This window comes from Oncorhynchus gorbuscha, linkage group LG05, assembly GCF_021184085.1.
Source record: "Oncorhynchus gorbuscha isolate QuinsamMale2020 ecotype Even-year linkage group LG05, OgorEven_v1.0, whole genome shotgun sequence".
NCBI classification, from domain to species: Eukaryota; Metazoa; Chordata; class Actinopteri; order Salmoniformes; family Salmonidae; genus Oncorhynchus; species Oncorhynchus gorbuscha.
In genome coordinates, this window is record NC_060177.1 from 75,195,303 (window position 1) to 75,209,296 (window position 13,994).

General features: G+C 41.7%; 1 protein-coding gene across 5 annotated transcripts in view; it reads left to right on the forward strand.

Annotated features, from left to right (window-relative positions):
* LOC124036504 (serine/threonine-protein phosphatase 2B catalytic subunit gamma isoform-like) overlaps nucleotides 1-13,994 on the forward strand; it is a 46,165-nt gene that overhangs the window by 13,646 nt on the left and 18,525 nt on the right. For all 5 annotated transcript variants that reach the window (XM_046351169.1, XM_046351171.1, XM_046351172.1 and 2 more), the window contains exons 4-6: nucleotides 4,887-4,998; nucleotides 11,805-11,950; nucleotides 12,166-12,305. In XM_046351169.1, coding sequence (XP_046207125.1) covers nucleotides 4,887-4,998; nucleotides 11,805-11,950; nucleotides 12,166-12,305 — 398 coding nt within the window. The remainder of the gene's footprint in view (nucleotides 1-4,886; nucleotides 4,999-11,804; nucleotides 11,951-12,165; nucleotides 12,306-13,994) is intronic.

Sequence of the window (13,994 nt, forward strand, 5' to 3'; positions counted from 1 at the left end):
AATGAAAAAGGAGAATCTAAATTTGTTTGGAGGGGGAAGAGTGAATAAATAGCTGGGAGTCATTGGGGGATCAGGGTTGGCAACTGCCTGGTGAGTATTAGAGACCACTCAACATGAGAGGGCAAAAGCGATTGGCCCTATTTTAAATCCTGCAGCAGGAGGAAATTCCCTGTCTTGAGTTTGAAGGCGAGCAGTGCGGCGGAGGCATGTAACATTGTAATGGTTGTCTGGCCCTGCTGAACTGGTGTGCCATGTTTAATTAAAAGGTTGACTCAGTGAAATGTTGCCACAAGCAGTATTGCAGATATTGAGATGAGCGTAATGCACGAGATGCTCTCTCTCTCAGGCCCAGGGAGGGACGGACACCCGCTCTGCTCTCACTAAGCATTATGTCATGTCTGAAGTTGCTTAGAGCCAAGAGCGCTAAGTCTTTTGTTACATCACATAGTCAAAACCTTAATTTTAGCTGCCATCTCAGTTTATGGTCATAAGTCTGTGGCTCCCCACAAGGCAGAGCATGTGAATTGGGTCAGTGTCCCCTACTTCAGCTAGATTAATCTGGGTGAACGTGTGTGGAGACCACAGAAACAGCCTGGATTCTATTTCTATGGTGTAGCCTAAGTTGTTTTCGTCCAAGTAGGGATGATTATGTGTCTGTTTTTCTGTGCGAGGAGACTGGCTGTCTCATGCTAGCTAAGTCTAAGGCCCTTTGCTGCCTTCATGCCAGCCTCTCACTCAGCCATCTGTCTCTGTATAATGTCTGCTAGACACACAGAGATGGCCCTGCCAAGCCCTCTTCAGACCATATTGCCTTAAACACAGCCGAGAGAGATTTCTTTAACAGTCATTGTCGTCATCATGGACATCTCAAATGGGTTCTCTGTCTGCTGCTTTCCTGTGCTTTCTGAATGGTCATCATGGTTACTGCATGATTTGGTTTGAAATGTGAGTGGGAAGTGAACATTTCAGTTTAGGAGCCAGTGTCATGTAAAGTGGATGGAAGCATTTTCACTTTTGAGTAGATGGAGAGCATTTAAATAATGAATTTTACAGCCAGTAATGAGAAGAGCAGCGTGTGGATGAGTTTAGCCCTAAATTGGTACCAGACAGAGTGGAAACCTGGATCCACACAGCGGAGTGGATTGGTCCACAGGCTACAGGGCTGGGCTGGCTGGGTTTTGAACTAGGGCTGTGAGGGGGTTAAATGGAAGAGCCAACAGGGCCATAGGTCCTGGTTGGCTAACTGGGCCAAGCATTGATCAGCTCCGTCTGTGGCTGTGGAGGTCTTTTGATGGGAGGCGGTGGGTGAAATGTCACAGATGAAAAGGTGTCTGTGAAAGAGAATAGGGAATGACAGGTAGAGTCAAACACTGAGGGAGCTTTCCGGACAGGTGACTCCTGGGGCATTGAACTATTCTGACTGAAATGTTGTCTTCCCCCTCATAACCCAGGCAGGTGACACCTCTGGAAGCACCATGGAGGGGAGGGATGTGCTTGTACAAATGAAGGCTCATTCCACTTCCAAAATGTCAGAAACACTTAACTAGTGTGTAGTCAAGCATGCAGTGTTTATTGTTCACTTGATTCTCACTTTACAACCTGGAAACCAGTGGCAAGGTTTACTCAATGGACTATCCTGGTTAAATAAATACTAATGAAATGACTCCATGTGCTCTCTGTTACACATCATGTATAGGTTCATAATGATAACCAACTGTGCCTTAGTGTAGGGGTAAGGAGGAGGGTACTGTCAGTGCCTTGCTCTCCTAGAAGGACTGGCGCAGAGAAGCTGTATTTGCTGTGCTGCATAGATTAAACCAGTGTGTTAACTAGGCCAGTAATGGCATCTACCATTGGTCGAAGGCCAAAGGTGGACGAAAGGGGACCGACGCACAGCTCAATTAATGTATAGGTGGTACCGTCCAAATTGTTACGTTATTGCCTAATGTAGTGCACTACTTTTGACCAGGGCTCATAGGGCTCTGGTCAATATTTGTGCACTACATGGGGAAAGTGGCGCAGTGGTCTAAGACTGCATCTCAGTGCTAGAGGCGTCACTACAGACAACCTGGTTCGAATCCAGGCTGTATCACAACCGGCCGTGATTGGGAGTCCCATAGGGCGCCGCACAATTGGCCCAGTGTCGTCTGAGTTTGGCCTGTGTAGGCCGTCATTGTAAATAAGATTTTGTTCTTAATGGACCTGCCTAGTTAAATAAAGGTAAATAATAAAATAGGGTGCCATTTGGACGTACAATGTGAGATCTATCTACCCCACTGAATTAATCTCCATCCACCTCAGTATAATCCTCCCAATGGAACTCTGAATGGAAGCAGCCAGGCACTTAGGCCCTATCCCCCACATCCCCCAGCCAATGCCTCTGTACACCCAGATTGATTTTTGATTCAACGGAGCTGGGCTCAGAAACCTGTGTATTCCAGTTCCCTATGATGGCCAAGCACACAGAGCCACTCTGGAATCTCACACAAAGGAGGATAGGCTATACAAGGGAAGGGGATCTCAATGCAGTTACCTTGGTAACGGAAAGATTGACTTTATCCTCTCACAGAAAGTAGGTAGCATTACCATTTCAGGCTGGCGATTTGCTTGGGGGTCTAAATTGAGCATGTGTGAGCAATCCATGTTATTCTTTGCCTCTACGTCTCATGTCTTCCTCTTTGATACAGGAAAGTGCTCTCACCTATGGACCCCCCCTTCCCCCAGGTAGCACACGTCTAGCTCAGGCTGAGGTGAAGTGTGTGTCGACTGTTGAGGCGAGGGAGGTAGCAGCCACTCATGTCTGACACACAATGTGCTGTTCTGCTGCCTTTGTCTGCCTCCCCCGCTCAGCTCAGCTCAAGGCTCCAACAGGCAGTCTGGCTGAAAGAGGGAGCAAGAGAGAGAGAGAACACAGGAGGAGCGTTCTTCTCATTTAAACGCCTGGTCCCTTCAGCCTCCACCATCCACTCACACTAGAGGTCCTTTCACCAACTACTGCTCCCCTTTTCACGCTGGCACCCTCCCTGGCCTGAACCTCTCCCCATGGTCAGCCAGCCCCCTAGCCTGGTCTCAGATTGGTTTGTGCTCTTGCCAACTCTTTGCGTTCATTGTCAAGCCATGTTTGGCATGATGGCACAAAGACTGACACTCAGGTTACCATCTCCGCTCCGTAACACTTTGTCCGTCCTAGAAATTAGGATTCAAGGGTAGCGTAATGCTCCCTCCCCACACCTCTCGCTTCCATTGTCTGTTATTGGTGTATCATATGAATGCACACCTGCTGGCCTTGGTTACCTCGACACGCTGTTCTCAGGACTTAATGTAGGGCTCTGGTTGTGTTCCTGGCTGTATGTTTATTCTGAAGAGGAGGACTGGGGGCTGAGAGAGAGACTGAAAGTGGCAAGCCAAGTGGAGACTGAGTGCTGCTACCTTGTCTGTCTGTTGTCTGGGGGTGGAAGGGGAAGCAGTCTCATTTGGATTGTAAATGCTGCCAGCTTTTCATATTGTTGTCGCACATTAAATGTGTACTAGACTCTGTGGGTCCAGCATCAAAGAGTGTCTGGGGATAAATTAATTTTGATTGAATCTGGTGGGTGGTTTTTCTCCCCCAATGAGTGCCCTAAACGGGGAGAGAGAAAAATGGTCTGTTGCATTTTGGAGGAGGTCAATTTCAATGTGCTGTTTTTCTTCTTCTCTGTGTACTGTAGACACAGGCCATCTGGTTAGTTGAAGAGCTGGCTTTGGCTGCATCTTATTTGGCTGGATCATATGTTTTAACTAGGATTGCAAAGGGAAGTTACTTTCAAGGTTTACCAGTAAACTACCAGAGTTTGGTAACTTTCAAGGAATTCATGGAATTTCACGTCATCTGGTGGCCTTTTTGGGTACTTCAGATTATCACAGATGTCTATCTCTGGCCCTTTGTGTGGCCTTATCACATGTTAAATATATAAAACAAGATTTTAAAATATAATAAAATCTGTAAAATATTATTCTGAATAATAACCCATCAACTTAGTGAATACCATTGGTGTTTAATAGGAGTGATTCAACATGAAATACCCTTTATATTTTACACCAGGTGTTGCATTAATGCAGAATTCTGTGTTTACAACACAGGGGGAAAAAGAACCCATAAGAAATATCTTACTGTGTTTTGAAAATGCGCATCTAAAATGCTCCTTATTGTCATTTCTGTTCGGTATCAGATTCATTTTGAGCTTCCATTACACGTGTAACGTTTGGAAATGTAGCTGGCTACATTCTTTCTATGATCAACTTTAGAAACCTAATTTTTGCATCAAAAAAAAGACCTTGCTTTTCCATTGTAAATTCATTTACTTGTGTAGGTGCCAGCCAAATAGCGTTCTGCTTCTGCTGTCTATATATATATATGCCGTATATGTTGCACTAATGTATTTCCTGTGAAGGAGAACTATAGTTACACGCCCCTCATCACTCTGTTGACGCAAGTAAACACTTGATTTTCAATGTAAAATGCAGGTGAGGTCTGCTTCTTGAACGTTTAGATTTCTGAAGTGTAACGCGACCCCTTACGCACTTGTGTATTTTACTAGCTATGTCAATATGTCTTGTAATTGTTTTGATTCCAAACTGGTGGCAGTTGTGAAAAAAGTACAAAGTTGGAAGTGTTGCAGAGTTAATTAAAAATAATTCCATTGTTTATTCATGTTTTTTTCATTAAGGCTATTTTCTCTTTAACCATATGGTTTATCTACTAAATGTAATAATATTGCTGTGGGGGCTGTGTTAAGTCAATTATAGCTATATAGAAATTTAAGATGTCAAATAAATGATATCTATGTCCCTCTCTCTGTCGCTCTGTCGCTCTCTCTGTCTCTCTGTCTCTCTCTCTGTCCCCGCAGTGTGTGCTGTACCTCTGGTCACTCAAGATCAATCACCCAACCACGCTCTTCCTCCTGCGAGGGAACCACGAGTGCCGGCACCTTACAGAGTACTTCACCTTCAAACAGGAATGTAAGTACTGTCACTGCAGCACGGCAGGTCACACCAATGAGGACAAGCCTAATGTGATGTAACACTGCAGGGTACTACTTAGGGATCAAAGGACCTATCCAACCTAGAGTAGCAGACCTGGCTCTGCTCTGCAAACAGATGGCGCCTAAAGTACATGCTTAAAGGGGACCTTCTTCCCCCCATCTTTGATGTCTATTGCTGCTCTTAGTTCAGATGTATTTGTGGCTGATGAGCTTGGCAACCGTTCAGTGATAGACAGACCCCAGGATCAGGAAGCCTGTCAGTCAGTCATCAGATGTAACGTCTCATCATTCAGATGTCTTCATGCATAGAGACCATTTCTCCTATTCAAGGTACAGACAGAAAGTGAGCTGCAGAGTCATGAAGAGCAGCCAGCTATGTTGTTATTCAGACAGTTAAACACAGAGCTGACACACCCACAATGTGTTTATAGAGGTGGTAGGTAGGTATGTGTGTGTGTGTGGCATTGCATTCAAGTGGCAGCACAGGTGTGATGCAATAGTATGCAAGTATTGGCAAAGAAACAAACCCCACTTTGGCAAACAGGACAGGAAAGACTGCCACAACATTGGCAAATAGCATTTAATTGGCAAACGCCCATTGGAAAGAAAGATGTGTGTCTAATTTGTTCATAATGAAAGCACTCCTTTCATGCATTTAAACTAATTGAGCAATGCCAGGCAGGCAGAGGCAGTTTACATGACTGATCCGTGTTGCCCTTCTCTTCAGGATGAAAGTAAAACAAAGGGTCTGAAAATGTCTAGTAATACACTTCCTGGGTCGTTAAACATTTCTCCAGGTGTTGTGAGATCTGATCCTCTGAAAAAGATGACTTGTAACGCCACGTGAGTGTGTGTTTCTCAGGCATTTTGAGAAGCGATGGGTGACCGGTCTAAGACGGTGTGCGTCCCAAATTGCATCATATTAGCTATAGTGGAATAGGGCATGGTTTCCCAAACTCAGTCCCAGTGTTTTTGTTTCTAAAGCCAGGTCTGGTTGCTACGGCAACACTGTGATCCACCTTGAACCATCCCACTGGGCACACCACATCATTTCAAGTGGATAATTGGGTAATATTTGGTTGAGACATTGATCAATGAGAGAACCTATATTCACCCACTCAAAAAGACAGCCAAAAGTGTGTTGCATTTCCGATGTGTTATCGCAATTTTTTTTTGCAACCATCTAAAAGCACAACCAAATTCCAATGTCTGTTTTTTGGTTTAGTTGTCACCCCTATGCAACACTGCATTGCACCTTCAACTATTTAAAAGTACAGGAAATTAGAATACACTGTCAGATTTTATTTATTTATACAAAAGATTAATATGTTATCACTGTGATTCATCGAATAGCAGAACCAAATTACCTTGATTGCAGTTAACATTACATTAAAAGTACATGGCGCAAGTGTACTTAATACAGTGGGGCAAAAAAGTATTTAGTCAGCCACCAATTGTGCATGTTCTCCCGCTTGAAAATTACAGGCCTCATCTTTTTATCATAGGTATACTTCAACTATGACAGACAAAATGAGAAGAAAAAAATCCAGAAAATCACACTGTAGGATTTTTAATGAATTTATTTGCATATTATGGTGGAAAATAAGTATTTGGTCACCTACAAACAAGCAAGATTTCTGGCTCTCACAGACCTGTAACTTATTCTTTAAGAGGCTCCTCTGTCCTCCACTCGTTACCTGTATTAATGGCACCTGTTTTAAGTTGTTATCAGTATAAAAGACACCTGTCCACAACCTCAAACAGTCACACTCCAAACTCTACTATGGCCAAGACCAAAGAGCTGTCAAAGGACACCAGAAACAAAATTGTAGACCTGCACCAGGCTGGCAAGACTGAATCTGCAATAGGTAAGCAGCTTGGTTTGAAGAAATCAACTGTGGGATCAATTATTAGGACATGGAAGACATACAAGACCACTGATAATCTCCCTCGATCTGGGGCTCCACGCAAGATCTCAACCCGTGGGGTCAAAGTGATGACAAGAACGGTGAGCAAAAATCCCAGAACCACACGGGGGGACCTAGGGAATGACCTGCAGAGAGCTGGGACCAAAGTAACAAAGCCTACCAGCAGCAAGAGCATTAAAGATGAAATGTGGCTGGGTCTTTTTCTTTATTTTTACTCTTTTCTACGTAGTAGAATAATAGTTAAGTCATCAAAACTATGAAATAACACACATGGAATCATAACACACTAAAAAGTGTTAAACAAATCTAAATGTTTTCTATATTTGAGATTCTTCAAATAGCCACCCTTTGCCTTGACAGCTTTGCACACGTTTGGCAGTCTCACAACCAGCTTCACCTGGAATGCTTTTCCAACATTGAAGGAGTTCCCACATATGCTGAGCACTTTTTGGTTGCTTTTCCTTCATTCTGCGGTCCATCTCATCCCAAACCATCTCAATTGGGTTGAGGTTGGGTGATTGTAGAGGCCAGGTCATCTGATGCAGCACTCAATCACTCTCTTCCTTGGTCAAATAGCCATTACACAGCCTGGAGGTCCTGTTGAAAAATAAATTATAGTCCCACTAAGCCCAAACCATATGCTGGTTAAGTGTGCCTTGAATTCTAAATAAATCAGACAGTATCACCAGCAAAGCACCATCACACCACATCCTCCATGCTTCATGGTGGGAACTACACATACAGAGATAAATCTGTTCACCTACTCTGCATCTCACAGACATGGCTGTTGGAACCAAAAATCTCCAATTTAGACTCCAGACCAAAGGACAAATTTCCATCGGTCTAATGACCATTGCTCGTGTTTCTTGGCCCAAGCAAGTCTCTTATTGGTGTCCTTTAGTGGTGGTTTCTTTGCAGTTATTCAACCATGAAGGCCTGATTCACAGTCTCCTCTGAACAGTTTATGTTGATGTCTGTTACTTGAACTCTGAAGCATTTATTTGGGCTGCAATTTCTGAGGCTGTCAACTTTAATGAACCTATCCTCTGCAGCAGAGGTAACTCTGGGTCTTCCATTCCTGTGGTCCTCATGAGAGCCAGTTTCATCATAGAGCTTGATGGTTTTTGTGACTGCATTTGAAGAAACTTTCAAAGTTCTTGACACTTTCTGCATTGACTGACCATGTCTTAAAGTAATGATGGACTGTCATTTATCTTTGCTTATTTGAGCTGGTCTTGCCATAATATGGACTTGGTCTTTTACCAAATAGCTATTTTCTGTATACCACCCCTACCTTGTCACAACACAACTGATTGGCTCAAATGCATTAAGAAGGAATTAAATTCCACAAATGAACTTAACAAGGCACACCTGTTAATCAAAATGTATTCCAGGTGACTACCTCGTGAAGCTGGTTGAGAGAATGTCAAGAGTGTGCAAAGCTGTCATCAAGGCAAAGGGTGGATACTTTGAAGAATCTCAAATATAAAATATATTTTGATTTACCACTTTTTTTGGTTATTAAATGATTCCATGTGTTATTTCATAGTTTTGATATCTTCACTATTATTCTACAATGTCAAAAAATAAAGAAAACCCCTTGAATGTGTAAGTGTCCAAACTTTTGACTGGTAGTCTGTGCGAGAGCCGCCCATAGCTAAACACAACCAAATATCAGCATTTTGAAGGAGATTTATCTTCTACTTGAATAGTTCCATCTGTGCCGCTGACTTAGTCTGGCTTTAATTCCAATTTGCCTACAAATTAACAATTAATATGTTGGATTCATCTTAACCAAACATCTACATTTTAAAAAATGGTACTAAATCAAACTTTAAATGCACTTTAAATAACGTTTTTAATATGATTTAGTCCTATTATTGAACATAGATTTTAGATGGAGATGTGACTCCAACACATCAATTATTAATTTTATAGACCAACTGAAATTAAAGCCAGACTTAAGTCAGTGACACAGATGGAACTATCCAAGCAGAAGATGCATCTCCTTCAAAGGTTATTTGGTTGACAACCAAACACAATTCAATATCATTCCATTTAAAATCATCCAGTGCGTAATACCCTGGACCTATTGTATTGTCTATTTTGGGTTGAATTCTGAGTGAATTGAAATAATAGCCTGTTGATGACTTTGCAAATGCTATATAGTCCGAAATATGATCATTTATGCTATGTGAGTGAAATTTATGGTCACATTTTAATTTGCTCTGTTAAACTTACCCATTGGAATGACATTTGTACCAACGTGAATCTATTTTGTTTTTTAAGTGGTGATCTCTCAACAATCATTCTCACGATAGCACATTGGTAATAGTCAGTGACAAATACTATAGCTAAGCAGGGCTTGGTTAATACCCTGGAAGGTAGGCCAGAGGGTAGCTATAGATCAATTCTCCAGTAGGAGGTGCTGCCCATCCTATAGTATTTTTTTCTGATTGGAGATATAACCTTGAAGATCTTGTTTTTAAAAGGTACAAATTCAATTTTTATACAACATTTGTCAACATTGAAATTTGGTTACCATGATATAATCCTGTGGTTGAAATTTCAACAAATTTGACTTTTTCAAATGTAATGTTTTTTTCAATGTAGATTCCAAGTCACAATACGTGGACAAATTACACTGAAGCAACGTTGAGTCAACCAGATTTTGAGCAGTTGGTTATTAGCGCTCCTCTCCGGAAGTCAGCCAGAAGCTCATGTGACTGACAACAGTTTAGATATGGGATCCTTTGGCATAGAGCTAGGCAATATGGCCTGAAAATTATATCTAGATTTTGTTTTCAAACTTATGGCTGATTTTTCACAATTTATCTCAATTGTTTTTTTTTTAAGTGTTGTACGATTAAAGGTCAATTACACTGCGTTTCAAACAGTCGGCAATCATCAAGTTAATTCAAGGCTTGTGAAGTTTTACCTAAGCTAAATAAGCCTTCCACAACCATATGACCCACTAATCATTTAATTTTATCAAAGTAGTTGAACCATTTAAAAATATATATCTGCAATCACTCATCTGGCTTTCAAGTATCTCTGTGAAAAATGCAAATTTAAGTAGAACCATGCATAATGCACATTCACTAATAATGACTCCTTGAAGCAGGCATTAGGCTGTAGAAAATGGACTCAGGCCTCATCAATAATCTTTCAAGCCGACGTGATAGTGATTTAGCCAGCTAATCTTTGTATTTCAAGTTTAGCCAACTTTGATCTATTTGCTAGGTAACAAGGTTGAATTGTTACGAACACACCCTTCGGTCTCCAACTGGTTGAAAAGCATGTTAGACTGTCCACTTTGTTCAGATGGTGAAATCAAGTGGCTTAACTTATTTCTCAGAAGAGATGAGAACAAGTTGGTAATTCTTTTATAAAACACAAACTAGACCGGTAGCATGACAGTCTTTGCCTAAAATACTGCTAGCGGTACGTGGTACCCCAGTAGGGCACACGACAAACTGAGCATTCATTTTCCAGAATCAATTTGCATTGATACTCTTGTTTTAGTAGTGTCTGCTCTATGCACAATTTGAGTAGCTGAGACAACTTTTCTAACAATAGCCTTTTTAATATCTCTCTTACAGTAAAATAATGTCTCGACGTGTTTTGGTGTCCATATGACTGACTCTGTTGGACCAAACCTCCGATGCAAATAGCAAGTTGAAACCGCTTGTCAAAGAGGAAGATGGAATCTCTCTACTTTGTTGCTGTGTGGGGGAGGGGGCTCTTGATGTGTGTGTAAACCGTAGAGTAAGTGGCGAAGCGAGAGGTTTCACTCTTGCTAAAACTGAGACTTGCATCTTGTCATTCTATACAAATCTCTGGTGTAAATGAGAAGACTCAGAAGAGCGAAGGAGACGAGACCAAAAATACAGCATGAGAACAAGTGGACAAACGCTCATAGAAATAACAAACCTCGATTCTTGCGATAGGCGTTCGCACAAACATGCATTCTAATTAATTCAATATTTTGCCCAGCCCTACTTGGGCAGATGAATGGCTTTCACTTGATCGCCAAAATCTTTAACAGTAGAGTAAATTAGATGGGCTATAGCCAAGGCTCTAGTATTTAAAATACTTGTTCTGGTTTGTCATTCAGCCTTTGGGTTAGTGTAAGGCTAGTGCAAGACTGAATTCCCTTATGTGCGCCTAGACAGGCCTCTGAACATTTTAACCATGTCAGGAAATATGAGTTCCATATGAACTGATTTCAAACCCTGAAGGTCAAATGGAGTGCGGTGTGGTTCTCTCTCCCTTCGCTACTTTAGAATAGTTTGAATGCTTCTCTCTCTCAATCATGGTACTCACTGATTATCTTGCTTTCCTTGGACTCTCAATGATAGTGGCCCTTGTCCAGCACTAAGCATTTTAATTTAACTTAAGGTATTTTTTTGGACTAGCTAATGAGAGAGGAAGGGAGGTTTGTTGTTAGGCCGAACTAACTGCTCCTAATTTACTGGTCTAATAAGAAACACTGCCGTTCTCTCGCCTTATATGGACTTCACTTCCTCAACAGTCAGTTAATCTGACCTGTGGTAAGTGTTGTGCAAGACAAGTTACACTGAAAGTTCACCAGCATCTGAAGTAAAGAAGCTTAAGCAATTATCCAGGAAGACACAACATCCGCAAGGCTGACAAACAAAACAACGAAACCCTCTGAAATACTAGGCTGTAGCTAATTGATTCTACTTCCTACTAAGTTATTTTGGCATGTATACACGGTTAGTTTGACCTCTGTGACAATTGCATGTGGTACTGTCTCTTCAAGTGTTTAACTAGTGCTAGTAGTTTCTCTCTGAAAGCAATTGTGAAGTTGTCTCACCTGTTCCATATTTAGGTAAGATTAAGTACTCTGAGCGCGTGTATGATGCCTGCATGGAGGCCTTTGACTGCCTGCCCCTAGCTGCTCTTCTCAACCAACAGTTCCTGTGTGTACACGGTGGTCTCTCCCCAGAAATCAACTGCCTAGACGACATTAGGAAAGTAAGTTCACCTGGCACCTGATGAGAAAGTGGTGTTTGAGTCCACGTTTGCCTACAAAACCAAGTGTGGATACATTTGGTTGATTTTAATCAGTGATTGATCACGTGTGTGTGTGTGTGTGTGTGTGTGTGTGTGTGTGTGTGTGTGTGTGTGTGTGTGTGTGTGTGTGTGTGTGTGTGTGTGTGTGTGTGTGTGCATATGCACGCGCTCCACAGTTAGACAGGTTTAAGGAGCCTCCAGCTTTCGGCCCTATGTGTGACCTGATCTGGGCTGACCCAGGAGAGGACTACGGCAGTGAAAAGACAGCAGAACACTTCAACCACAACTCAGTGCGAGGCTGCTCCTACTTTTTCAGGTACGGTACTAGTTCAGAACAATATGTGTCCAGTTTCAGATGTTTAAAAAAAAATATGATATTCAATAATACTGGCCAATGAAATCAAATGATACTGTTTGCCACTTGAATAGTTTCCATATCCTCTGAGTATCCAGGGATAGGTCTACATGATACAACAAATTGACACTACACATCCAAGTATAACTGATTTGAAATGGTTAAATTCCAGGCTGTATCACAACCGGCCATGATTGGGAGTCCCATAGGGCAGTGCACAATTGGCCCAATGTCGTCTGTCATTGTAAATAAGAATATGTTCTTAATTGACTTGCCTAGTTAAAGGTTTAATTTTAAATTCTGTAAAGTGAGTATGGAAGAGGTAAGAAAATGGTCTATCAACAATGACAACCCACCGGCGTCTGACAACGTAGATTAAAAATTACTGAGGATAATAGCGGACGGTATTGCCACCCCTATTTGCCATATCTTCAATTTAAGCATACTAGAAAGTGTGTTCCCTCAGGCCTGGAGGGAAGCAAAAGTAATTATACTACCCAAGAATAGTAAAGCCCCCTTGACTGGTTCGAATAGCTGACCAATCAGCCTGTTACCAACCCTTAGTAAGCTTTAAGAAAAAATCATTTGATCAGATACAATGCTAATTTATTGTAAAATGAATTGAGACTTTCAGCATGCTTATAGGGAAGGACATTCAACAAGCATGGCACTTACACAAATGACTGATTGGCTGTCAGAAATTGATAAAAATATTGTGGGAGCTGTTTTGCCTGACTTCAGTAAGGCTTTTGACATTATCGATCATAATCTCCTCCTGTAAACGCATGTGTGTTATGGCTTTACACCCCCTGCTATATTGTGGATAAAGAGTTACCTGTCTAACAGAACAGAGGGTGTTCTTTAATGGAAGCCTCTCAAACATAATCCAGGTAGAATCAGGAATTCCCCAGGGCAGCTGTCTAGGCCCCTTTTTTCAAGCTTTACTAATGACATGCTTGAGTAAAGCCAGTGTCTGTATGCGGCTGACTCAACATTATACACATCAGCTACTACAGTGAGTGAAATCACTGCAACCCTTAACAAAGAGCTGCAATTAGTTTCAGAATGGGTGGCAAGAAAAAGTTAGTCCTAAATATTAAGCATTGTATTTGGGACAAATCATTCACTAATCCCTAAACCTAAACTAAATTTTATATTAAATAATGTGGAAATTGAGCAGATTGAGGTGACTAAACTGCTTGGAGTAACCCTGGATTGTAAAATGTCATGGTCAAAAACATGTTAATACAACAGTAGCTAAGATGGGGAGAAGTCTGTCCACAATAAAGTGCTGCTCTGACTTTTTAACAACACTATCAACAAGGCAGGTCCTACAGGCCTTAGTTTTGTCGCACCTGGACTACTGTTCAGTCGTGGTCAGGTGCCATAGAGGGACTTCTGAAAATTAAATTTGCCTCAGAACAGGGCAGCACTGCTGACCCTTAAATGTTCACAGAGCTAACATTAATAATATGCATGTCAATCTCTCATGGCTCAAAGTGGAGGAGATTGACTTCATCGCTACTTGTTTTTGTAAGAAGTGTTGACAAACAATGTACTGAGCTGTCTGTTTAAACTACTAGCACACAGCTCGGACACCATGCATACCCCACAATAATATATTGTGTATAAACCCCAGTAAAAGCCAGC